The sequence below is a fragment of the Epinephelus fuscoguttatus genome, linkage group LG8 (genome assembly GCF_011397635.1).
Source record: "Epinephelus fuscoguttatus linkage group LG8, E.fuscoguttatus.final_Chr_v1".
Taxonomy (NCBI): domain Eukaryota; kingdom Metazoa; phylum Chordata; class Actinopteri; order Perciformes; family Serranidae; genus Epinephelus; species Epinephelus fuscoguttatus.
Genome location: NC_064759.1, coordinates 15,678,752 through 15,705,808, shown reverse-complemented (window position 1 = coordinate 15,705,808; position 27,057 = coordinate 15,678,752). Strand labels below are relative to the sequence as shown.

The following is a 27,057-nucleotide window of genomic DNA, read 5'->3' as shown; positions in this document are numbered from 1 at the left end:
ATGGATAACTCATGGGTCATTCCACGGAATCGGTGCCAGTAATCAGTCATAAAAAGCTTTAAACAATTAATAAATATGTAATTTTAAAAATATAACTTTGCTTTGTCTTTTGCCTGTAATATAACATCAAATTAAAGTCAAATGAATAATGTTTAAAATATTTAAAACAGCTTTATACGGATGAGAGTGAGGTTTTAGGCCTGTCCCTCGCTATAATAGTTTTACTTCAGCAGGTCTTTTAATTTGTAAAATGTGGGGGGAAAGTTGTTTTTTTCCATTTACATATTGTTTTATATATGACCTTATTGTTAAACAATGTTTTTGGCATAAATATATACTATTTTTTTAAATATATGTAAATTTATCTGTGTCCCCCGATTTCATGTCAACCCTGTTATTCTCACCAAAATACCCCTGTAAAATAATGGTACGCTTTACATATGTATTTTGCATTGTTATCATCATCACGACTCAAAATATCCTTAATTTATGAAGTATCTCCAGGAAGCAGCACATTGAGATGAATATTCTGTGTACATAATCAATAAAATGCACTAAAAGCTGATTGAATCACCAGCAAATCAGAAAAGTATTTGCCCTGTTCATTTTCCTGTGACACTCAGATCCACCCTCTTTTCCAATGGATGAAGTTAGGTATCTTCTAATGACATTTTTCCAGAACAGATATCTGAACTAAAATGCACACCTAATCATGTATTTTGGATTTTCTGTCTAATATCTGAAAGAAGACTTTGATCCCCCCTTCAGGACCTTCAGTGCTGTGCATATACAGTAGCCTATGTTGCATATTCTGTAATCACTTTGTGTTAAATCAAATAATCCCACAGCAAACATGGCACCAGGCGGCATTCAAGTACGGGAAGTGTGTGAGTGGAGGATTCTGGGGGATTAATGGTGTGTTTGCGTCCCTTAGCAGGATAATTTAGCAACCACAACCAAAAAACAGGCCGGTGACAATTAGCTTTAACATCTTTATAGAAATGACAAGACAACAAGAAAAGAAAGTCAATTGTTTATCATACAAACATGTATCTATCTATCTATCTATCTATCTATCTATCTATCTATCTTGTTCTTGTCTTTCATCCACAGATGCTGTAGTGTCTCCCTGTGTTGCCTTCAGTGTCTAAGGAGGAAAAGTCCAATGCACTGGCTCCTACTGACTTATCATTTGCCCAGGAGTCTGTTCCTCCTCCACTCCTGCTCTCTCAGTTCCTCTGTTTCTTTTGATTTCTTTTTTTCTTTCAACAGTCAAGGACATGGGCTTGCAACTTTTCCTCTTCCAACTGTGGCAGTAGGAGAGGCTGATGGTCCCTTCAAGAGAGGAGAAAGAAAAAGAGACTCAACACTTGGACTATTTTTCCAAATTAAAGTGGCAGTTTGCTCTTGGTCCTTACGTTCATATGAGCTCCCCTTCCTCCCCTGCATTCGCCTCCTCTCTGCCTTCTCCTGGCCTAACACCATCACACAGACGTCATCCCTGAACTCCCTGTTCATGATCTGGTAGATTAAAGGGTTAATCATGCAGTGGGACTTGGCAAACATAGCAGGGATCAAGGTGACTACAGGTGGGAAACAGGAGAGTAGCTGAGGGCTCGTGGTCATTAGCTCAGCTTCACTGTCCAGGGTGGACCTGAGCAAGGCGTCACTCAAACCGATGATGGAGGCCGAATTCATGTTGCTCACATCGCTCCACTTGTTATCAGTGCTGTAGGAGATTTGTCTGTAATATTCTGTAGCTGTCCAGTTGAGTAATGATGGGATGTTGGTGGTCTCCTCCACCGCAGTCTGTAAAGATGCTTCTTGGTCATCTCTGGGAATGAGTGCAGACATCAGAGACACAGTGGCATAGGGTGTCCAGGCCATGAGGAAGCTGATGCACACCACAGCAGCCATCTGAAATAAGCACACCACTTTATTCCTCCTGCAGGAGGTGTATCAGTGATTCTGAAAGTGATCCTCACTAAGGTTTACCTTTGCAAGTCTCAGGTCTTTGCTGGTGTGGCTGACAGAGGAGGACGGTATAGATGCCAGAGTGCGATTAGATCTGTAGACCTGAAGACAGAAGCAACAATTTAAGGGGCACTCAGGCTGGTATATTTCAATCAACTGAAACTCTATTTTTGAATGTTACTGTGTCTAAGAGACTAACAGGAACAAAATCTTTTGAAGTTGGTCCAGTATTGAGCGAGAGCCCTGTAGCTGGCAGCAGCAAAATGGGCTGCAATGTGATCTTTCATGTCAATAGCTCACCATCTATAAGCGTCCACTAAAAGTGCTCAGACTGCTATGATAAGTGTATGACAACATTATGGAAAGGGTCCTACAGAGATTTGAAATATTTCTCTTTGCTTTTCACTTGATCTGGTCGAACCAAGTCTCACTTAAGGAGAAGTCTTCTCTGAAGTGTTCCAGTTGAGTTGTTGCAGGAAGACAACAACAAATAGGCCAGGGGCTGTATTAACAAACATCCTGAGAGTCCTCTCAGAGACCTCCTAACTTAACCTAAAAACTTTTAGTCAGGAGTCTTAGCTTAGGAGTGATTTTGGAACGTTTTCAGAGCAACTCTGAGAAAGGAAGGGACAGAAACTTTGACCTTAGTGAGGAGGTGTGGTTGACCCTGTTGCTAGGTGAGACGCTTGCTTTTAACAGATGTGATTGGTTGTCAGAGACACGGCCCTTTTGTGAGCCTGCAAGGTGTGGACACCCAGTGGAAATGAAATAAACTGCTGACTGTAAAAGTGTTGTCATTGTTAGTGTGATCACTCTGATGATGGAAGGTTGAGACGGACTCAAGTCATCACTGCTGTAGTGTGGCATTTTTCCAGTTTTACAAATATCCTAGTAATGTGATCATTTTATTTCTGGCGTTATAGCGTTAGGTGGGAAATGTGTACTTATCCCTAATGACATCAACCACACATATTATTCCAGCATGATCTTACCTGCAGCATTTCATTTACTCACTGTCATCCAGTGTTTGGCGAATATTTCTCCGACCACTTTTGGTTTCCACCATTTTCTCCTCTGATTAAGAAACTCTTAAACCTCTGAAAAGTCCATCTCCCTGCTCTTAACAGTTTATCACCTTAGGAGCTCTTTTGAGGTCTGAGATGCTTTGTGAATAACCTGTATCTTTACAAGGACCTAGTCTTAACTTTAAGGGGAAATTATAAGAAAATATCACAATCTAAGAATTTATTTTGAATTTTGTCACTAGGAGCAGCTCTTAGTACTAGGAAGCTGGACAAATTTCAAATACTGTTGTCCCTATTAGTCACTTAAGGCCAAGACACACCAAACCGGCATCTAAGAACTAGTGGCAACAAAGACCGACTGTTGCATTGCCTCACATTGCCTGTGTGCTGTGTCTTGGCTAAAAGTTGCATTGAACATATCACAAAGACTACAGCCACTGGCAAACTAACACGTATGTTCTGCGCCTGTGTGAGTGGAAATAATTCGCCATGCCAGCAGGAAAGTTCAACAGCTAAAGAAAAACGTTACCTAATATATCAAGTCCAGTCATTTGTTTGCTTTCCTTACTTCCATTTTTCTTCTCATGATGGCATTTGTTTTAGTTCCTGTCAGCCCATTCACCCAAGTATCCCTGCATACTTGTAAAGAAATTAGCAATCCATAAAATAACCACAAAACAACTGACACACATTGTGACATCTGGGTCAGTGGGTCATTTTCTCACGTTGCTCATTTGGTACTCCCCTGTACCCCTGAGAAGTAGTGCTTACAGTGCATTACTGTCTGCTTTTGTGTCTTTCTCAATTGTATCACTAGGGGGTGCCAGAGGTGCGGTTTTCTCATTCATTTAAAGTGGCTTTAAAGGAGTGTCTGACACATTAAAACAAAAATAATTGCAGAATACACACACAGCTCCCAGACCCTCCATTTAGGGTCAGGAAGCAGCAGTTGTCCTCACCGTCAGCAGGATGGCCACATATGAAGTGATGATAGTGAGTGTAGGAAACCCGAAGCATAACACCAGGATGAGGAAAATATAGATTCGGTCATTTAGAGACGACCTCATTCTCCACCTTGAAACAGTGACACAGGCAGACTGGTTATCGATGACATGGTTGTCTGCAAGTGCACGAAGAATACAAATCAGAGAATACACAGGTGTCTGCAGACTTTAGTGCATGTGAACAGAAGGGAATAGAGCAGCACTGTAATCGAAATCAGAGAGACTACCAGTTGATGGTGCAGCTGGTCCCATAAGGTTCTGGTCCATAGCTTCCAAAGCCAAACACAGGCAGCAGAGCCCAGAACAGTGTGTAAACCCACACCAACGCTATGGACAGAGACACATGGCGCCTCTCGATCCATTGACCTAGAGAGCCAAGAAGCATGAAACCACTTAATGAACTTATATGAGTAGTGTGTCCATGTGTAGGCATAATGGGCACTTAACATCATGGGAAGTCTTGACATTTCACTTTACCATTTTCTTGAAGCATCAGCAGGTTTAAGTGACCTTTAGTCTTATAAAAGCAATCATCAATCAATGGATGACCTTTAAAGGAGCAGTGTGTAAAATTTAAAGGGGTTTAGTAGCATCTAGCTGTGAAGATTGCAGATTGCAATCAGCTGAAACTTCTCCCGGTTAGAATTCCTTCAGTGTTCTTTCTTCAGGAGGTTTTTACGTGGGGCCAGATTATCCGCAGAGGTCTTTCCTCTCCAGAACAAACAGACCAGGTGATTAAAACTGGTCAAAGCACTCAATATTCACTGAATCTTCAACGTTGTATGGCTCATTAGAGTTAGGTAGCTAGCCCGGCACATGCTAATATGTCCATCCATCCATTTATATCCCTTTATCTGAGGTTGGGTCATGGGGGCAGCAACACTTTCCAGCTCCTCCTGGGGGACCCTAAGGTGCTCCCCAACCAGAAGAGATATGTAATCCCTCCAGCATGTTCTGGGTCTACTTTGGGGCCTCCTACCAGTGGGACACCTCTAACAGGAGGCGCCCAGGAAGCATCCTGATTCATCCTGATTCATCCTGACCACCTTAACTGACCCCTTTCAACGCGAAGGAGCAGCAGCTCTACTCCAAGCTCCCTCCAGATGTTCGAGCTCCTCAACATATCTGTAAGGCTGAGCCCAGCAACCCCATGGTGGAAACTCATTTCAGCCGTTTGTATCCGCGATCTCAATCTTTCGGTCACTACCCAGAGCTCATGACCATAGGTGAGGGTTGGGACGTAGATGGACCAGTAAATCGAAAGCTTTGCCTTCTGGCTCAGTTCCCTCTTCACCACAACAGTCCAGTGCAGCAGCCGCATCACTGCAGACGCTGCACCAAACCAGTGATCCATCTCACGCTCTATTCTACCACTCTACCACTTATTTACTCTTGAACAAGACCCCTTCGCTTGAGACAGTTACTCTCTACCAACCCAGAAGGGGCAATCAGCCGTTTTCCGGCAGAGTACTATGGCCTCTACCATGCCAACGTTCAGACATTTACTGGGAGCCAAATTATTCACAGAGGTCTCTTCCTCTCCAAAACAAAGAGACCCAGTGATTTAAACTGGTGAAAACACTGAATAACATAGTTTCAAGTTTTAAAAAAAATGTGTTTTCTGACGCTCTCGATGCGGAGGGGCTACTAACTACAGTGGCTAAGGCGAAAATGCGACAAGGACTGGCCCTATCTAGAGCCAGTGTTTGGTTTGTCCATTCTAGTCTACTGTAGAAACATGGCAGTGCAACGTGGCGGACTCTGTGGACAAGGCTTGCTCCCTATATAGATATAACTTGCTCATTCTAACAAACAAAAACACAATGATTCTCATTTTCAGGTGACACACTAAGCAAAACATATTTATTACATTAAGTTCCATTTCTGCCAATATATCCCTCTAAACCATACACACAGGGCCCTTAATGAACTTAGTGTGACTATTTCAGCAGCGTGCTCATGTGCAAGGCATAATGAGCCTCAACCTCAAGGGAAGTCTTGACATTTCACGTAACCCTTTTCTTAAAACATCAGCAGGTTTAACTGACCTTTAGTGTTACATAAGCAATCATCAATCAATGAACGGCCTTTAAAACTCTTTACATCAGTACATTTACACAAGAAGAGGAGGGTCCTCTACAGGCTGGAATCAGTATGTTGTGTAAGTGAGGTTTGTGTAAAAACCTGTGTGGCAAAAAATGCTCACATTTATTCAGGAAGAGTCAGATGGATTTAGAGTGCAGTCATAAATAAGTGGATTATAAGAAAGATCTCAGACTTGCCGTATCTTAAGCAGCAGATCTTCAGGCACCGGTCCAGAGAGATGAGACAGGTGGTGAGCAGAGAGCCGATGCCAAACACAAAGCCCTGAACGCCATACCAAAGGCACCCTGTCTCCCCAAACACCCAGGTGTGGCACAGGCTGAAAGAGGCAGAGACGGGCTTTAGTCTCCCTGCTTAATGGATTATCACCTTCTGTCTCAGTGTCTGCTGGTTTAGATGTTGTCTGTGTTACACTCACAGTGTCATCACCCTGGATTCATGGCTGTCTACTTATTGGTTGAAAACAAAATCTCCTATACCTGGAAATGATGGAAAACGGCGCCCCAAAGAGGCTGAAGCCAAAATCGCAGAAGGCCAGGTTGACGGTCATGAGCTCTGGTGGTCTGAGCTTCTTTCTCTTCCTGGAGTAGACTAACAACACTGTGCCATTCCCCAGGACGGATACAACACCTGGAGCAAGAGTAATATAAGAAGTCACTTTAAGTTTGCTCTTTAAATTAGATATGTTGAGCATAATTGCACAACGTGAGGTAGAGCAGAGGGAGTCAGGGTGGATCAATCCACGACAATTCATCAATACAACAGTAACTGCTCTGCAGCCACCCAAACACTCACGCTGCTCCACAGACAAGCCAATTAACTCAAACAGAGCCCAACACAAATTAACCAATGTGACTGAAAGAGCGGAGCACCTGTCCATCTGCAGTTTCATCAATTTGCTGTGCAAACCAAACGGCGAGGGTTTTGTTTAAGATTCAGAGGTGAAGAATGTTTCTCTGCTGCTCAGCTGGATGCAGGTGTTTTGTATTCAGACGGTCTGAACTTTTTTCTTTAATGAGAGTGTTTAAATTTATATTTTGTGTTGATTTGTAATATGTCAGTCAAACAGCGCACATAAACTCTGAGTTGACACAAAACGTCTTTTATAGTCAGTTGAACACAAATTTTCCAATTAAAATGTCACTTTAAAGGCACAGTTAACCCCCAAAACCAAAAATGCATTCAGTACATACAGTCACAAAAACAAATCTGAGATGAACACACTGATGACAGTGTCCTCTGAAAGTGCTCACATGTGAAGGTAAGAAAGACAGCAACAGCCAGGTCTGCAGAGGGGGACACCTGGGAGAGGAACAGAGGGTGGATGGACGAGGGGAGAAACCAGGAGCCCCTCTGTGAACCACTTTCTCCCATGGATGAACTGCACTGACCCCCGGCAGCATACAGAGAAGAGGCAGCGCCCGCAGCTTCAAAGAGACACTGACGGCACAAAGACAGAGAGGAAGGTAATTTTCTGAGACACTATGACGACTACAACATGGAATTAGCAGCATGTGGAACTAACATTTTCTCACGAGGAGGGTCATGCAGCACAGGTATTAGTATACTGGCAGCTATGTTTTGATCTCTGCATGGTTCCAGCCGAAGATGTTCACTCAACTTTAAAGGTCCAGTGTGTGGGATGTAGGGGAATTTTTTTCATTACCTTTGAGTGAGACATTTATATCTATATCCTCCTGAGACCAAAACTTTATTTTGCTATGCATTTTTAATTTCTCCTAGCTATTTGGGATCAGTAGGAAATGATAAATTTAAAAAAAAAAACAAAAAAAAAAAAACACCACCACCAATAATCAAGTCCCAGTGTACTCAAAAGAGACAATAGTAAAGTCCCAGTGTCTTCAAATTAGTACTTTCTAGTTGACAGCATCTTCACTTGTCACTTTTACTAAAATTGGTCAAATTAGTTGCCACATCAAACTACAAACGTATTAATAATAAATTAACAAGTTTCAACCATTAAATGTGATCAGGTTTTGGACCTTGTCCACATCTGTGTCGGGATCACGGGATCAGCTGCAGGCTGACTTGGCATGAGATAGCTGCCATCTTGTTTCTACATGGATGAGTGGATTGTGGTCTTACTACCACTAAAAACGTGAATGAAGTATTAAGTCCAGTAAACCCAAAATGTGATGTCTTCATATGAGGACACAGGGTCTCGGGAGGATATAGGGAGGGGCTCCTCATCCACAGAGATCACCATGATGCACCGCCATGTTTCTGCAGCAGCCCAGAACAGAGAAACCAAACTCGGGTTATTTGCATTTTTGCATCACCCACCGTAATTAGCAGCCCCTCCATGACAAGAGTGTCAGAAAAATACAGATTTTTTTAACGTGAAACTGCTTCACTCAATGTTTTGGAGACGAAAATCTCCTGAACAATGATTACTGAAGGAATTTTAACCCGAAAAAGTTTCAACCAGTTGCAATTTACAATTCTCTCCACTAGATGCCACTAAATCCCCTAAATCCTACACACTGCTCCTTTAATGTGCAGACAATAAATACAGTAGAACAGCAGCTCCTTTTAAACATGCAGCTTAAAAGAACAAGGGGCTCATAAATCACGATACTTAGTGAGAGGCAGTAGCATATTTTACAGTGCAGAGCTTTAGGTTTCAAAGAATTATTCATATTACAAATCAGGTTTTTCTATCACTGCTTACTGACCCTGCACAGCATGCAAACTCTCATCTCCTTGTGTTCAATATCACCCAGCTTCCTGAGAAGTGTTACTCCTCATAAAGCATTATAGATTAGTAAATGATGACAACAATAGTTGACAATTACATAGAAGATTAATGTAATAAATGCAGATCAGCATCAACATCATTTGCAGCTTTATTGGGAAAAGCTGACGTTTCTTTGAATATTGTACAGATTTTCATTAATTGTTTACATTTTAGGATTATCCTGATAAAAGTGGGAATCAGAGAGGTGTCTGTTTATGTAAAGCAATGCCAGCTACTAAGTATCCTATTAAAATGAAATAAAAAAAAGAGCAACTGCAACAGCTATTTTGATGACCCTGTGTAATAAGCAGTTACAGGTAAAATCCATGGCTCTCTCCTCAGTCATTTGTCCCGGCACGAATTTAATATGTCTCCCAGCAGGCAGTCAATCGAGTCTCAAGAGGTCAAAAGCACAGTAATATCAACAGACCAAACAGGGGTCTCCTAATATCATCAAAATTCCTCCAAGCTGGATTCTTCTCCAAATATTTTTCTCTTCTCTGCCCTACTCTCTCTTTATGCTAACACACACCTGCAGGAAAACATGTTGAATTCACACCAAAACAAGCCTCACTCACCTTCCTCTTGTCTGCTCGTCAGTCCCTTCCTGTGTGCTCTCAGCTGGCCTTTATAGCAAAGATCTTCTCTTTTTTAATATCATCTTAATTTAAACCCCCTCTCTGTAAATCCATGTGGCATTTCTCTGGAGAGCTAGAGAAAAAAAATCGCTGTTGACAATCTGGCTTAGAAATGATCAGCGAGAGACACGCAAACTGAGAAACAGTGTGTGTGTGAGTGACAGAGGGAGAGACAGAGAGAGGGTGGGGGGTATTTAAGAGACTTTAACTGCTGTCCCGCCTTGTATCTCCTCTGCAGCCGACAACTGAATCCATATTATCCGCGTGAATACATGTGAATACATTGCAGGCATCTCTGTGAAAGATGATGTTTGGGAGTAATAGGAACCATCACACACATGTTGTCAGCTCATCAGGTGTTAGTGGACGAACTGTGGCTTTAATTTTAAAGATGAAATTGAGTTTAGAGTCAGAAAATACTTATATCTGTGTAGATCAAATGAGCTTTGGTATCTGATTTTCCTCTTGACTTTGACTGAATTAAATAGACCTTTTTTTTGGGCAGGGACAGAGGATCTTAAGGGAAGTTAGCAGGTCAGTGGTAGATGCTAAATAGAAGCAATAGTCATCTGAAAACTGGAACCTAAAAATTAATTTAAGATGCATCTCAGCACTGTCTGTCGAGTTTTTCTAGTCATATACGTAATAAATATTGTGTTTTGGTTAGGTGCCTATTAAAACTTTTAAAGGTTTAGAGTGTATAAGTGCTCAGAACATTATGATGAGAGTATATGATGGACATTCCCATGCACTGTCAAGTCTCATGAGTTGTTGCAGTATTTTTTGGGGTTGATACCATTTGTTACACAGCTTTGGTGCCTAATTTAAGCATTGTTTTTACCACTCGAGAATTGATAAAAGCAGTCCAAAATCCCTCCAAAATACCACACTAACACTGCATATGCACAAAACAAGGCCCGAAAGAGACTTACGTCACTTCCCACGCAAAAGTTGTGACCTATAAAAACACATTTGATGGGAGAACCTTTAAACCATGCTCACAGACATTTTGGAGATGGGAAATTGGCAACACAGATAGTGAGGTGGAAGCCTCAGCACACACCATTCTTTTGTTCATACGTACATTCTTAGTATGGATCCTTCGCATTGTTTTATAAATGAGACCCCAGGACCTTGAGGAAAACCACAGTAAAATCCATTTAATGATTTGGTATATGAGGTTTTTGCCATTTGGAGATTTTCTGTAGGAATTGCATTTTTCGCAGATTCGATGGCGAGTACTTCCGTTCTGAAAACTGCCGATAAACCAGTTTTTTTTTGTCAATATACCTATGAAAGCTACACATCCTCTGGATGCCCGGGGTCTCTAGTTTGTGGTTGTAAAGTTTCACAAGGCTCTGATTATCCTGAAGGTCTCAATAGGTAATTTTATATGGCAATATTCGTTTCCAAGTCACTCACTACAATGAAATGGCTTCTATGGGAGCTAACATCATCACACATGAATAAAACTAGGCTCACCGAATCCACGAGAATCTGAGCTTTCCAGTCAAACCCAATTTGTGTACACTTTTTAGGAGCCTCCAGTATGCAGAAATATTTCAATACAATAGGTAAAAATACATTTATACTGCATGCAAAAAACTTGATCTGACAGTTTCTGCTGTGACGTCATTAACAACCCAACACTTTAGAACGGTACAGATCCAAAAAAACCTCTATTTTAAGGAAAATTTAAAGGTGGGTTTGTTAAATAAAAATATTTGAAACACCACTAAACTTTCTATATGCTTTTCCTCTTGTTGAGCATATTCCTGCGTGTATGGAATGTGGTGTTACATATACACACAATAAGTCCTCTTTTAAAGGTCCAGTGTGTGGGATTTACGGGCATCTATTGGCAGAAATGGAAAAATAATATTCATAAATGTTTTCATTTGTTTTTTATCACCTAAAAACAAGATTCAATGTGTCTTTACTACCTTAGAATGAGCTGTTTATATCCACATAAATCCTTCATCTACATCAACAAAGCCACTATTTTAGCTTTTTCTGGATGTTTTTACAGGCGAATTTTCTGTTGCCATCAGGGCGTCGTTGTAAAACTGGTATTCAAAATCTTTTATTACGTTTGAAATTTGTCTTTTAAATTCTCTGTAAATTTATGTCTTGTTTGTCTATTAACTTTATTATTTATAGACTCCTTTATTCCATTGAACCCCTTTGCATATATTTTATTTCTGATTTTTATTTATTTATTATTCATCCATTTTTGTCTCACCATTTTACCTACATGTAACAGTATGGGCAGTAAGGCAAACTGTTCAAACAAATTGCTGGGGACATCCACTTTCTCGTCCACCATCTTAGTTCTCCTACAGATTTAGCACATGGGAGAAGTGTCTCCTCTGCAACCTCACCACTAGATGCCACTAAATCCTACACACTGGATCTTTAAAGTCAATCAGTGGCGCTCATGTCTTGATATGCAGCAGCTCACAGGGATATAAACACGTGATCAACACAGACAGACTGGTGAGAAGAATAACTTTGCATACAATCATCTGCCGGCATAATTCATATAGCTTGATACTGAACCATCATAGTGTGTTATTGTCAGGTTGTGTCAGCCGTGCATTACATTTACAGAGAGAGCAGCTATTGAACATGAGGGGAAAAATAGAGGGAAAATTAGGATAGATCCCACGGCCTTTTTATAAATCTATGTGGTGACGCAAGAATCGACTTGAGCAGAAATGATCTCCACAGTTCCACCTACTAAAGAATCCATGCAATTAAGAGCTGCCGGTGTATTCCCACAGGAGGAAAATAATGATATATCGGCTTTAACCCCAGTGGAGCAGTTTTGATATAGATTTGTTCTGTGCAGTGACAACAGAAAAAGGATGGCGTGATTCTCACAAACAGAGGACTTTATTTAACGACTGTCTGCAATACTTCAGCACTACAGACAGGCAAAGACTCTCACACCTCCACTCCATCTCACACAAGAACAGAACAGGGAATTTTAACAAATACAAAAAAGTAATTGGTCACCAATTGAAATCTTTTTCGTTTGCTCTCTGTGGGACCTTTCCTCAGGCATCTGATGAGGGTCGACTATTTGAAGGAACCAGGCAGAGTCATAAATGACACAACCTCTTATTGTGCATGTATAACTCAGGTGTCAGGAGAATGTGGGTGATGTGGCATAGTGCAGTGACGAGCGGCTGGCTGGTTGCTTTACTCCTTGGAGGCCATGTGGGCCATCAGGTCGCAGACACGGTTGCTATATCCGAACTCGTTGTCATACCTGGTTCAGAGGCAAGAAAAAGGAGTCAACATGCATCACTGGGAACAGATCTTTGGAAATGACAGGCGATACATGCTGAAGGCGTACCATGAGACCAGCTTGACAAAGTTGTCGTTGAGGGCGATGCCAGCGCCACCATCAAAGATGGAGGAGTGGGTGTCACCATTGAAGTCTGTGGAGACAACCTGCAAGAGAGTGGAGAGGATGCCTCGTAAACAAGAATACTGATGGACAAACGCTTTTTAAAGAAATGGTATACTGTGCAAAATCTGCAGACACTACGCTGATGCAAAAATAACAAGGCAAAATGCCAAGTGGACAAAGCTGGTGTTGGCTTTCACTTTCACTGGCAATATCGTTCACCTTATCTGGCAGGTCCTGCATAGCATCTCTTCAAAAATGTGTTACGGGGCGCCCACTAGCTCACCTGGTGGAGCAGACACCCAGTGTACAAAGGCTATGTCCCGGCTGCAGCGACCGCAGGTTTGAGCCGAACTCACGGCCTTTTGCTGCATGTCTAAACCCTCTGCCCAGTCTCTCCCCCTTTCCGTGCTATAGCTGTCCTATCAAATAAAGGCCCCCCAAAAAAATCTGTGTGTGTTTGTTACAAGACAAACACATACCTGGTGTTCTGTGTATCCCAGAATGCCCTTCATGGGTCCATCAGCTGCAGCCTTAACAACCTTCTTGATGTCGTCGTATTTGGCCTGTTGAGAAAAATAAATTAAATAATTATTTCTGCTATTTTTTATTACTATAGCATTATTATTTTATTGTTATGTAAACACTCACTAAGATAATTAAAAAGGACAAGTCTGGTGTTAGTCCAAAATTATTATGGTCTACAAATTCCATGATAAATCCCTCAATACTTTCTGTCTGTAAACTTTGAGCCTATTGCTACTACTAAAAGTATCTTAGTCATATTTTTATTGTAATTATTTCTAGTCTTTATGTTCTTGTGTGTTGCAGTACTTTCTTAATTTTTATTCCTCTTAATGTGTTTAATGTTTTATGGATGCACCAAAAATCCTCAGCAAATTTCTTGTGAGTGAAAAACTACTTGGTAATAAAACCTTTTCTGATTCCGATATAATTTCATTTCTAGGAAAGGCCAATATTTTGAGCAAATATTCCTCAAATGGAGTAAATAGTTCCATTTGTTGGGGATTATTTTCAGCCTTGGATTAACACACATTTTGTGTGTTAGTTAGCGAACAGCAGGACAGGGTAAGTGGAATTAAGTCATTACCATCGACAAAATACTGAAGTTTACACAGGAAATACTTAATTAATTGTTAATAATAATTAATTGCAGTTTTTGGTCTTTTCATGAGATGTGTACAAAGTGAGAAAAACATCAAATGTTACCAGACTTACAATAAAATTCATTCATTAAATGTTGTAAATGCATCTAGTTTGCGGTCACTCACGGGTTTCTCCAGACGGACTGTCAGGTCAACCACGGACACGTTGGGGGTGGGGACACGGAAGGCCATGCCGGTCAGCTTGCTGTAAAATACAAAAATACAGTAACAAACTAGACTCACTGGATTTATTGCGAGTCATTCAGTAACATACTATACAATGATAAAGTTCCTGGCACTGACCCGTTGAGCTCAGGGATGACCTTGCCGACAGCTTTGGCAGCACCAGTAGAAGCGGGGATGATGTTCTGGCTGGCACCACGGCCATCCCTCCACAGCTTACCGGAGGGACCATCCACGGTCTTCTGGGTGGCAGTGATGGCATGAACTGTGCTCTGATGGACAAAGACACAGAGAAGAGGAGGAGATTTGAATATGGCTTCAGCCCCCTCTCTAACTTTGTGGTGTTTTGTAAATCTGGTTTTAGTGTTTATTCCTCACCATCAGACCCTCAATGATGCCGTAGTTGTCATGGATGACCTTGGCCAGAGGGGCCAGGCAGTTGGTTGTGCAGGAAGCGTTGCTATGGAGAGGCAAAGTAACAGCATAGGTTGACGGAGGATTTTCAGAATAAAAGCACCAGCTAAAACATTTTTGTATGATAAAGATCCACCTAAACTTACCTGACAACCTGGAGGGACTTGTCATACTTCTCGTGGTTGACGCCCATGACGAACATGGGAGCATCAGCGCTGGGTGCAGAGATGATGACTCTCTTGGCACCACCCTTCAAGTGAGCCTGCAGTGTGTTATGAAAATATTTAATCTATGTCCTCTTTGGGCCAATTGCATATTACATGTCTCTCTTTTTTTTTTTTTTTTTAATAAGCACACAAGAGCTTGGACTGAGATACGTACAGAGGCCTTCTCAATGGTGGTGAACACACCAGTGGACTCCACAACGTACTGGGCACCAGCATCACCCCATTTGATGTTGGCGGGGTCCCTCCTAATAAAGACGAAGAGAGAAAAGGAGTCATTCACAATACGTGCTGAATGTTTTTTTGTTAATGTGTGAAAATTTAATAAACTGAAATGTTTTACATTAAAAGTAAGTAAACATTAAAATCCATGGCATCCTAGAAACTTGTCTTTTTAACCTAAATTATTTTTCAAACCTGAATGGAGAACGCAGGATAAATATCTAAGAACCCAGGGGGATGCATTTAATGAGAAATGGACTAAATGTGTAAGTGTATGTCTCAAATGTTAGACCTGACCTTGTGTGAATACATATCGGAAACAAATTGCAGCGTAACCATTAGTGCTCCACTGTCCCTGTGTGTATATTTTAATCCAATATCTTATTTTAAAGAACAAATCAATTCATTTCCTTGTCTACATATTTCTACCTTTAATTTTGTTTTTATTTTGTTTTTTTAAAGGGGGATTTGTTTCACGCTCAAAAGGTCATTTTCATGTGGTTGTGAATTTTTTATGTATGTTCATTTTGTGATTATAAACCACCAAGAAAAAAAAAAGTGTGAACTCACTCGTGGAAAACAGAGATTTTCTGTCCATCGATGACCAGCTTGTCACCCTCAATCTTGACCTCACCCTTGAAGCGGCCATGGGTGGAGTCATACTTGAACATGTAGACCTAAAGAGGAAACATGAAGGTGAGATGAGGAGGGAGAGTTTTCACCAAAACTGCAGAAGATGTTTGAAATTAATTTACATGTGAAGATGAAAAATAACAGCAACTGCAAAAATGTTATTTAGCCGGTGTGCATAGACCCAATATCAATTTGCCAAATGAATGCACTCTCCTCACCTGGATGGAAATGACATGTACAAATATTTTGCTCATTTTAAATTCAGCATACTCATCACTGCTTTCATCTTTCACAGATTTTTAATAGCTTCCCAAGCTTCAAAAATAATTGAAAAAGCCACAAACTATCACCTAAAGTTTGTTAATGGTGGTAATTTTAGGCAACCCTCCTCCCTTACCATGTACTCCAGGTCGATGAAAGGGTCATTGATCGCCACAATCTCCACCTTCTTGGAATGGAAGGCAGCACGGGTCACCAGACGACCGATGCGGCCGAATCTGCAAAGCAAACAGTGCTGTTTCTTAGTCTGGCCTCTAGATGGTGCTGTGACACCATGTAACCCTGACCAAAGTCACTGGATAATGTGATCGCTCATGTCTCAGATTTACAGTGAGATGAAGCTCCAGGTTGAAATGATCTCTGAAAATCAGTCATAAATAAGTTAAATTGTGTTTCTGACATGGAGTTCAACCAAAGCATGGTCTACTTCACACCACTGTTGTAGCTTTGTTCCTTTGTGTGGGACACAAAGTCTCCAGGTGACCTGAAACCATAGCTGAAGAAAGGGCAGGGTTCAGGAGGAGGGGCAGAGAGGGGTGTGTACGTGTGTTGCACAGCCAACGCTCTCCTCTCTGGGGGCTAAAGTTGAAATGAACCTCTAATGTGGTAATCCTGGTGGCGGCAGTGCACTGTTTGATCAGCAGCTGAGTTACTTTTTAACCATGGGTCCAAAATCCTGGCAACAGATACACTCTGTCCTCAGACACTGGGGGTGGGGAGACAGAGGACGACGAGCAGAGAGATAATGAAACAGATAGGGAGGACTTTAACGTCACATTATGTGCGATCAATAACATTTAAGTTACGCAGGTCCTCTTCCACTTGTTGCAGTCGGAACAACATCCCCTGTTGAATGACCGTCATGCTGAAGTCCCTGTTCAGGGTGTTATCTGCTGAGAGGTCAACGTTCACAGGAAAACATGAGAACGGCCGGGTGACTGGTCATAGGTATGTGTATGTGCATCTGTGCATGTTCATTACAAAACACTGGTCTTCCTCAGCTGCTGTCTGGTGTCACAGTGAACTAAAATGCAGAAGAAACTACAGTTTGGGCTCATTTAATCATTTGAAGAAGACTGAGAAACAGATTTTATAAGGGAGGTATTGCTCCATACTGAGGGCCATAAAGGCTGCAGATTCTTCTGAAGTATCCCAGCTTCCAAAAACTTTTTTTTTTTTTTTTTTTTTAATTCATAAAATACTCATTTCAGCACTCATTGTTACCTAATTTTTCCAAAATAATTCAGTTATTCACTCATATCCTACTGGACTGAACATCTTCCCTGCCCTGGTTATGTGTCTACATTCGCATTTAGATACAGAGGTGCTTGTTTGTGGAATTGAAGGGGACATATTGTCTGTCATCTCTATACTTGAAACTTATTTTTCTTCTGTAGTAGCCTTGCTTTGAGCTCTTGTAGTAAAGGTCTTTTTGGAGCGTTTAGCTAAAATAAATATGTAGGTAAAAATCTGTATGTGAATGTGTCATATTTGCAAAGTCTTTATGTGCAAACAAACAATTTAAGAAGCACAGATAGTGCATTTTGAAGTTGAACCAAGGCCGCCATTACAGTAAATCACTGTTAAATGCACACATAGATTTGTGGGGTGCAGGGAACATGCCCCTCTTGATGTTTAGAACATGTGCATATGTCCCCTCAGCATGAAAGTAGCAGAGGACTTTAATTTGACTGTTACATCATAAATTGGTGCAGAAAAGGCTCAAATGGTGCTTTAAGTCTCCAGAATGCAGGAAATTAAGTGTTTGATGCTCAGGTTTTTCTGGCAGATGACTCCCCAAGCCTCCATTTCACAAGTCCACCCACCCCAGTGTTGAAACAAAATGAGTGCACAGACGAGAGGGGTGTGGCATTGTGAGTAGTGGGTGCAGAGAGCACACGGTGTTGCTTATTTGGTAATCGGCTGAAAATGAGCTCTTACCCATTGATTCCAACTTTCACCATGTTGCCTGTGTTGTCTTAGTCCTCTGGAGGGAGAAATGAGGGCAGAAGACAGGAAGAGGGAGAATAACGCATCCTGTTAAACACTGATAAACCAACATTTATGATGCCATATATTAGCCTGCACTTAATGACAGACAGTCTGCAAGATTGGGCGCTGAGATAAGCAAAGAAGTTTAATGCAAAAGTTTCCACTGATTCCACTGATAAGCTATCTGTGACCACAGTCCAACTGAAGGCCAGGGTAAATCTGCAGCTACAAACCAGGCCTTTCCCAGCAGGTGTACAAACTGAATGCGTGACCTGAAAATCAGCTTTGCATCTTCAGAAGCAGCAATAATTACATTTAAAACAAAAGTATAAAGCAATTTGTTTAAAGTATATGATCAAATTAAGTCCAATCAAGCTCGTTCAGACTGTCCCCAGGTGATCTAAATTGAGTGGTGCAGCCTGTTGCTGAGCTCCCTGAGCCCCTCTGGCTGAAATCACTGAGTAATACAAGGCATTTACCGTTTGTGAGAAGCCTCAGTCTGTCTTGCGACTCCAGGTGTGAGTGGGGAAGAGCAAAGTTTAGCTGCGTGGTTTTATGATTGACCGAGTTTAAAGCCACGCCCCCCTCAATGGCCAGTGCTCCTCGCCCCGCCCCTTCTGAATGTCAAGGTCGTCAGCCTGCACAGAGACATGCAAGCTGGCCTTTGCAGCTTCAAACACTCTAGAAACTTCCCTCTCTTCATCCCATTTCTGCTGCTAATTGTGGGAACAAAAAGCTCTGGCATACTTTTGTTTAGTTTGACATCACTTAAGCAGATCCAGCATCATGAAGCCTTCCCTATGTTCCCACCTCCCCCGTCTGGATATAGATACTCAGATATTAAAGGCCTCGGATGGTGGACTGAAAAAAGAGAGGGGTCCCTCGCTGACCTTCTCAGTGAATACAGCCACACGGAGACACAGAAAGAGCGGACAGGGGATCAAATCTCTGTCTTCCAGACTGTGACATTTAATGTCCAAAGACCATGACCCTTTCACACTCTGTAGCCACACTTCTGCCTCTGACTCTCCATCTCCTCAGCAGGACTTTAGTTAGTCAGCATGAACACAGGATCATTACGCATGTGCAAAGGAGGCATCTTCAGTCTGAGTTCATGTCAGGTTATTTAAAAATGACAGAATCTGAATGCAAAAAAAAAAAAAGAGGCGGTCTGAATCTGAATTAAACCGCTACACTTAAAGTCTTGGCAATGTGTTTGTTTTGCTGCAAAATTAAATTTCCTTTCTAATATCCATTGTAGACAGAATACAACAGGGTCTGGACATGTCAGAGCTTGTTTTGACTCCTTTGTCCAGCAGCAGAGTTGGCATTTGAAAAGAAAGCACTCCGGAGGACGATATAAATATGTTAAATCAGAAGAATGAGGGTGTCAGTTTAAACCAGGAGGCCATTTAAGTTGAATCCTGTAGGAAGATTCTCCCTGGCTGCACACTGAGGCCTCACCCGTGGGCAGTCATGACAGAGAATTGAAACCTTACCCACAGCATGGCATCACTGCACACACCGGACATGCAACACATTACAAATCTAACTGGACCAAAGATAACAATCAGTAACGTGCATTTTCCACCTCAGCAGATTGTGTGCTTCTATTATAACACATATTGCAGCAGGCTAACAGACATGTAGCTCTGCACCTACTGGAGAGTGCTGGTGTGTTTTATGGCCACGGTCCAGTTGTCCGAGCATAGCTGAACTACCACAACCCCAGAGTGGATGCCAGTCTTGGCCTCTGCTTTGCAGCTTAAGGTCAAAGAGGGGAAGTAAAGGTCAGGCTAAGATTAGACGCTGGCTAATCAACACTCGATCCATTTTATACTCTCAGTACTGTAAATGCTGCCTCACACAGATCACATGTTCTTTCTATCATGACAGCCAAACTCTGCAGCAACAGAGAGGAGTGCGAGCAGTCATGGAATAAAATATCATTGGAACTGATCATTTTGTCCGGCAGCAGGGTCACCGGAAGTTGAAAAATGAACAAAAAAAAGGAAATCAATTACATGTATAATTACAACACCATTTTAACAAACTCACTGCAGCATTTCAGTAAATTCTGTATTCTTTATTCAAGTTTGTTTAATCAGGAAGTGCACTAACAGCATGTATGGGTTGCAGTTTGGTGATCTCTGCACAGTCGCAGGCATGTCTTCATATAAAATGGCTGCTCTTTCACTAGATTTTTACAACTTGTGTCCTGTTCAGTCCAGAACAAAGTCCAGAGGGCGACTCTGTGGGGAGAGAAACAAATAAACACATAATGGAGTGAGACTGCCATCTAGTGATGCAATGGAAACACCTGTCTACTTAAATGAATACTTCACTCACAAAATGGCCATTTGGAAATCAGCTGTGCCATGTTACCTTGAATTAGTGAATAAAACTTCCTCTTGAATGCCTCTACAGATAACGGCAAACATATTGATTTATTAATTGATTGGAGACCATGTTTAACAACAGCAAAACTCCAACAAAACATTTGTTTCAACACGTGCGGTATAATCCAAGTCTCTTTTGTCCAGTTGTGTGGTCAGTTCTTCCCAAACACATGCATTTTCACAAAACAAAAACACCCCCAGATAGATGTATTGTTCTTTTTGGAGTCTTACCAGTGAGCTCACCACTGTCTGGATCCCAGCGTGGGGCAGTAGCCCTCACTACACTTAATGCTGGAAGGGTTATTCTGCTAAACCAGAAATCCCCTGACACGCCACCATTTAGATACTGGGTTAGAGACCTATTGATATTGAGCTTAGAGAGGATCCGATATTCACTCAGTGGCAAAACAGACCTGTTCTCAAGGATTTGGGACCCCTAGAAAGCCTACTTAGTGAATGCTGCCTTTTAACTCCTCGTAACCTCATTTAAATCCATACATTATTTTGTTCTCCTATAGTTTTGTGCTTGAATGTCTGCAACATTGTATGACAATTATGATATATGGCTCTGAAAGTGTTTCTGTGTTATGTCCTGTAAAAACTGCAAAACCTGATTAAAAAAAAAACAGTTTACAAGGAAGCAGCAATTGACAAAAAACAATATCGCCTCAAGGTCCATTTAGTTGTTATTCTGGAGCTTTCTTAGAGGGAGCAGAGCTAGAAGACATTTACACCCTCACCTTCCTCTGAAGTGTTGTGGGCAAAGACAGAGGGACAGATGCTTTTGTTACAGTGACATCCATCTGGAACTCGAAGGAAATATGCCAAAACACCAAATTCGGGATGTTCAGCGTTAGGTTGGTTCTGCTCCATGGTTCAGAAACAAGTAAGAGAGTAAGAACCATCTTGAAGATACTTCACGCCATCAGAAACGAAGGTCTGTAGGAGAAATAAACCACTAGAAACACATGGAGATCAAAGGAAGTGGGGTTAGATCGGACACACCCTACTGACCAGTGTAACCAGAGAGTCTAACATGGAACTAACAAGGAAAGTGAAAATAAGGTCAATTGTTTCGTCAGTTTACAGACTCTCAGTTCGATCCTTTCTTCATCGTGGACTTTTGTGGATTGCCCCTTAGTTTAAGGGAATTCATGTCTTGTCCTCAAACTGGGCACATTCCTCGTACATAGAGTGCTAAACCGAATCATATTTATGTATACATATTTTATAAATATCTGGTGAGACATATGAGATTATCTGACAAAGATGCCAAAATATTCATTTCCGTTTCCCTGTAGAGTGATTCAATATTTTTGCCTCAGGAACTTGGCTTTGTTGCAAGAATGAAACCAGTTTTAGAGGCAGTAGAGGATCTTACATACAGTTGTTATTAAGATTGGCCACCAACACTCCAGAACAATGGGGGAAGAAATGTAATTTCTTCCAACAGGCATTAGAAGATTTAATAAAGCATTAAAGGAAATGGCCTCCGATACCCCAGACGAGTTTTGTGGATTAAAAACTACACTGGACTTCTTGTCCACATGATGTATTTTCATTCTGAAGTGGCCATATCCTATAAGAGTTTAAAGGGACAGTTCACCCCAAATCAAAAATACAAGTTTTTCCTCATACTTGTGGTGCTACTTATCAATCCAGAGTGTTTTGGTGTGAGTTGCTGAATGTCTGCCTTCTCTCGAGGATAATGGAACTAGATGCTACTTGGGTTGTGGGGCTTAAAGCGCACAAACAAAAAACCTGAAAAACTCAATAACAATGTCTCTTTTCAGAAATCATGACCAAGTTACTCAAGATTATTGACAGACCTTGGTTTTAGCAGGTGCATGTAGGAACTATTTTCCTTCGACAGAATTACACCCGTCAATCGTACCGCCACGCAGAAGGAAGCGCGCATCTACTCATGAATTAGAAGGTTGTGACAGCGCAAGGTGTAAACATTAATGGCATCCTCCTCAGCTGAGCTGTAACATCAGCTACCTCAGTGGGGCTAGATGAACTGGCAGTAGATGCACACTTCCCTCTGTACAGTGATACACTTAGGCTACTAGGTGTAGTTTGGTAGAGAGAAAGTAGTTCCTACAGGAAACTGCTCACAACAAGGTCTGTAGATTATCTTGAGTAACCAGGTCATGATTTCTGAAAAGAGACATTGCTGTAGAGTTAATCAAGTGTTTTTGTGTGCTTTGAGCACCACAAGCCAATTGACCACTGCTAAGCCCCGCCCCTTTGTGATGATCCGACAAGCTGTCGGAGTAAGCATAGAGCCCACTGTGTAACTAACTGCGCTTCCTGAAGAAATATTATCATATTTTTTGGAAAAATGAAACAGTGATTGCAGAGAGAAGCAGACAGAGGGGTCTACAGTCTGTGTTTGAAGGATATATCCAGGATGTCAAACTGACTCAGTAGCAACAACAGGTCAAAAAGACATCAGACACAAAAAGGCATCATCACCACCAGACACCAAACAATGTTCATCTGCACACAGTGATGACACAGAGCTGGTTGAATATCAGTAAAGTTGCCCTGCTTCCCTTCACTAGTTCCTGTACAGCAGGATCGGTCTTTGTTTCACTGTTATAATTATTAAAAAGCAGCACATTCAGTAGGCTATATCTTCAGTAGCTAGCTAGCTAGCTAACCCTACACTTGTCAGGGTTTGATTTTGGTTTCGGAACAGGGAAGAAACATATATGTTTTTCCAACCTCTCCAGGTAATGAGTATCATTAATACACGACGTGCCCCAGGCACAACATTTAGCTCCAAATCCATAAAACCAGCCTGAAAATGAAGGAAATCTGAAACGATCGCATTAGAGTCAATGGAGCACAGCTGTGTTGCTGTCGGACCCTGGTCTGAGCCGGCCCAATGCTACATTATGATTGGCTAGTCTGTGTCTGGGGGCGGGACTTAGCAAAGGGTCAATTGCCATCCAATTCCATAATATTCAGGAAAAGTATGACATATTATATTTACAGAACCAAACCAATCTAGTCTAGGTTGATAAATGCACAACAGTGAAGAGGAAAAAATATGTAATTTTGATTTGGGGGTGAACTACCCCTTTAAAAATGTCTGTCAGAAGAATTTGAAGACACACTGAGATGAGGCATGTCAGTTAGCAAACTGGGATTTAGGAGAGTGAAAGTGAATTTCTCTGAGCAAAAAGCAGAACACCACAAATGTCAAATCCATTTATTCATGCAAATCATAAGTAAACAAAAATAATCAGCAGGAATCACAGGTGCCATCATTTTTTAATTTCTACGTCCATTAGACCCGATTTTACACATGAACCCCAGCCACAAATTTAACAACTGTCTAATCACATTAACTGTACGAAGACAAATGCTGGAAATACATAAAGTGCCAATTTACTTAAAAGAATTAAAAAAACAAGCTGAACAATTAAAGATGATCATCTGATGTAAATATAGCTCACATAATATTCAGTTTAATACTTACACGTGGAATAAACTACAGCTGCTCTGTTAAAACAGCCACAACAGTGTGAAGCATCTGATCTACGCTGGATGAAACCACATTAGCAACGCTGCAAGTTTACACCATACTACATGTAGTCTACACGCATGTAAACACCCTTCAGTGCACGTGAACGCCTTTGCATGTGTGTTTTTCCTTATGATACTCTAAGAAGGATGTCATCAGTCTTTATTCTCTCTGCACTAACAGCCCAGTCCGCTCATGGACCCGATCCGATCCAGTTTCAGGCCAAAGCACCCTCGGTTCCATCCCCTCCGTGACCGGTCTGGTTCTGCTCTCTTCTGATTGGCCAGAGCACCCTTCAGCAGACGCAGCCAGGGGGTCTCAGCCTGTGTTTGTGCATCAGCCCATTTGGGGTACTCTGCCGCTTTGGCCCCTGAGGAGAAGGTGGACTGCTCCTCTGGTTGGCTGTTCAACAGGTTCTCCAGGTCGTCCAGGGTCAAAAGGTCATTGTAGCGCTCCAGAAACTGCTCCATGAACTACAGAGGAGGAAAAATAGATTCAATTTAATTGTCAGGGAGTGTACGAAGGAGAATAATTCAATCAGCGATACATTTCATTACTCTCCTCTTATTCTGTCCTGCTCTCCCTCCCCTCCTTCTGCACTATTCTCTCATCTCCGTCATCCACTCTGAATTCTCCTCAATCCACTCTTTTCTTCCTCTTTTATCCTCCCTCCTCCCCCCCTCCATACCTGCACAGCATCAGGAGAGGGGTGCAGAGCGCGAGCCTCGGTCATCTCCAGAGGTGTCAGGAGGAGCAGAGTGGCACAAAGCAGCACAGGACACAGCATGGCAGCAGAGAGGATGGACAGGAAAAACTGGAGCAGGAGGACTGAAAATGCACTGGCTGCAACTGTAAGATAAAGAAATGAATTTAGAAATGCAAATAATTTATGCAAAAGCACTAAAATACATTCACACTCTTTATAAAATAATAGTTTTAAGAAATATCTGCTGGAAAATGATGTGAGTAGTCTTTCCAGACACTAACCAATCCTCCATCGGTGTCTTCTTGGATTTTTACACATACTTGTATATTCAACATACAGAAAAACACTGTTAAACACAGATAAGAAATGCAACAAATGAAATGTATATAGGGCATCCGACCGGAGCTAATTTGCAGCCCCCGTCTCTGGTTAGGCTTTTTTTTCTAGATTAAACCAGCAAAACATATGAGTTAGAAAAGACAGAATCGGGATACATTTATTATATATTATAACTACATCAAGTTTTTTCATTCATTTAAGAGAACATTTTCTTCTGCATGTAATAATTTTGAATTTATGGGTCGATAAGTGTCTCAAGTTAGGTGGTAACCTGTTGATAATAATGACTAAAAGAACTCCATTCGTAGCTATACCCAGTCTTCACTGTGATTCTCCTTCCTTCACTCTGGGAGAAACTATTCCAGTGGATAATAAGTATAAAATAAAGAATATAACATAATATCTGACTAGTTAAAAAGATAAGTTTAAGAATGCTCACCTGTTGTGTGGTTTGTCTCAGAGCTCTGTGTGTCTTCTTGTCCTCTCACAGACTCTTCTCCATCTCCCTGGTTCTCGGTCTCTCGGCTACCTCTCACTTGTTGGCACCTGCAGGGAGCATCACTATCTCACCCGGCTGACTCCTCCTACTCCTCGCTCTGTGATGGAATTGAAAGGATGGTGGGGTTTTTTTTCTTCCTCTTGCGTCTGTCCTCTTGGCAGAAGCTGAATGTTGGGGCATCAGCTGGGATGCTGCAGAGGTTTTGTAGAGCCAGAGACGACCCCCCCCCTCCCCTCCCACCCCATCTTCCTCCTCCTCATCTCCTTTTTCTTTGGAGTGATGTCATAGCCTCGGAGAGAGTGATTGTCATTGCCAAGGTGACTGTGTGCACTCTGTGAGCCAAACTGTGCTGCACAAAGCAAGGTCAAAGGGCATGCCCGCTAATGCCTTATCAATGAGAGCGGTGAGTTATGAACTAGCTGCAAAGATTCATGTCACGACATCACCTGAATTATACATTTCCTATGCTGTGACGATGCGCCTCGTGCGTATCAGCCTCCCTCTCTCCCTCTTTGTCTCCGGGGTCTTTCCCAGCATGCACTGACCTCCCCTCTCTGTTGGGTAAGTTACAGTCTGTCAGTGCCATCTGCTCCCTGTACCCCCCGCCGCCAAATTACAACACTAGCAGGAGCTGCACGATTCAACACACTGACCTCAAAGTTCAGCAGCCTCTGATTATTTCAAGTAAATAAACCCCCAGCAGTTACAAATGTACGTCAGATACTGGGCATGCAGTTAGTGAATATTCTCTTAACTATTAAAGCAGCTTCTGTGAGCAACATGTTTTCATACCTGCATGAACAAGCAGCTTTGTAGAGCCCTAAATAAAGTTATAAACAGGGCCCATTTATTCCTGTTTTTGCACTTAGCACCCACTGAATACATTTAACTCAAATTTATCCTCAGATAAAACCTAAGTGCTGCTGCAATCACATGGTTAGCCTGTTGTCGGCAAGTGTCTTTACATAACATATCAATCACACATACAGAAATGCACCCCTCTCATCTTTTCGGAGAGGACAACGTGTGGGAGAAGGAGTAGGCGAAAAAGGAGAGAGATTAGCAATAAGGGGAGGGGAGGGTTAAACTAGCGTGCATGCAATGTCAGTGAAGAGAGGAGCGCTGTAAGAGGAAAAAGTAGGCAACGCAGAGTAGGAGGAGGTGGAGGAGGAGGAGAATGGGAGGGAGAAAAAGCACCAGGCAGAGCGCGGAGGGAGACCTACAAAAGAGATTGATTACAGGAGAACAGAGGCGGCCAACGAGGCAACAGCAAATGTGTCAGACAGAACGAGAAGGAAAAAAAACCAAACATGATTGTAAATAAACAACATGCAGTTTGTGTTTCTCGTCTGATAAAGACTGAAATCTGATATGGACGAATAAGAAAGGAAAATTGAGGAAAATGAAGTGGAGAAGCATGTGGGGTTGTAATACTGTCTGGGCAAGCTGTGACAACCCATTAAACACCTCTGTCCAAACACATGATACAAGCAGACATTCAAAGCTGCTTGTAATGATGGTATAAATTTACTTGACATAACCCCGCAGA

General features: G+C 41.8%; 3 protein-coding genes and 1 long non-coding RNA gene across 4 annotated transcripts; 1 reads left to right on the top strand and 3 right to left on the bottom strand.

The window, feature by feature from the left end:
• Window positions 1-1,177: 1,177 nt before the first annotated feature.
• opn9 (opsin 9) lies at window positions 1,178-12,228 on the bottom strand. Its single transcript, XM_049583730.1, has 9 exons — window positions 9,443-12,228; window positions 7,360-7,546; window positions 6,586-6,736; window positions 6,286-6,425; window positions 4,231-4,369; window positions 3,959-4,073; window positions 1,996-2,076; window positions 1,419-1,917; window positions 1,178-1,335 (listed from the first exon to the last, which is right to left on the bottom strand). The coding sequence occupies exons 2-9, from the start codon at window positions 7,478-7,480 to the stop codon at window positions 1,178-1,180; spliced, it is 1,404 nt and encodes a 467-aa protein (XP_049439687.1). The 5' UTR covers window positions 7,481-7,546; window positions 9,443-12,228.
• Window positions 12,229-12,378: 150 nt separating this feature from the next.
• On the bottom strand, window positions 12,379-18,623 carry gapdh (glyceraldehyde-3-phosphate dehydrogenase). The gene is made up of 12 exons (XM_049583698.1): window positions 18,510-18,623; window positions 17,980-18,025; window positions 16,157-16,256; window positions 15,697-15,803; window positions 15,062-15,152; window positions 14,827-14,942; window positions 14,645-14,726; window positions 14,387-14,538; window positions 14,210-14,288; window positions 13,400-13,483; window positions 12,864-12,961; window positions 12,379-12,776 (listed from the first exon to the last, which is right to left on the bottom strand). The coding sequence occupies exons 2-12, from the start codon at window positions 18,000-18,002 to the stop codon at window positions 12,707-12,709; spliced, it is 1,002 nt and encodes a 333-aa protein (XP_049439655.1). The 5' UTR covers window positions 18,003-18,025; window positions 18,510-18,623; the 3' UTR covers window positions 12,379-12,706.
• On the top strand, window positions 16,265-25,632 carry LOC125893179 (uncharacterized). Its single transcript, XR_007449839.1, has 3 exons — window positions 16,265-16,986; window positions 24,661-24,815; window positions 25,500-25,632. It is a non-coding gene; the product is annotated as an uncharacterized LOC125893179 (long non-coding RNA).
• wu:fj39g12 (C-type natriuretic peptide-like) lies at window positions 23,643-24,778 on the bottom strand. The gene is made up of 2 exons (XM_049583726.1): window positions 24,653-24,778; window positions 23,643-24,437 (listed from the first exon to the last, which is right to left on the bottom strand). Exons 1-2 carry the CDS (start codon window positions 24,749-24,751, stop codon window positions 24,141-24,143), a joined length of 396 nt encoding a protein of 131 aa, XP_049439683.1. The 5' UTR covers window positions 24,752-24,778; the 3' UTR covers window positions 23,643-24,140.
• Window positions 25,633-27,057: the final 1,425 nt, after the last annotated feature.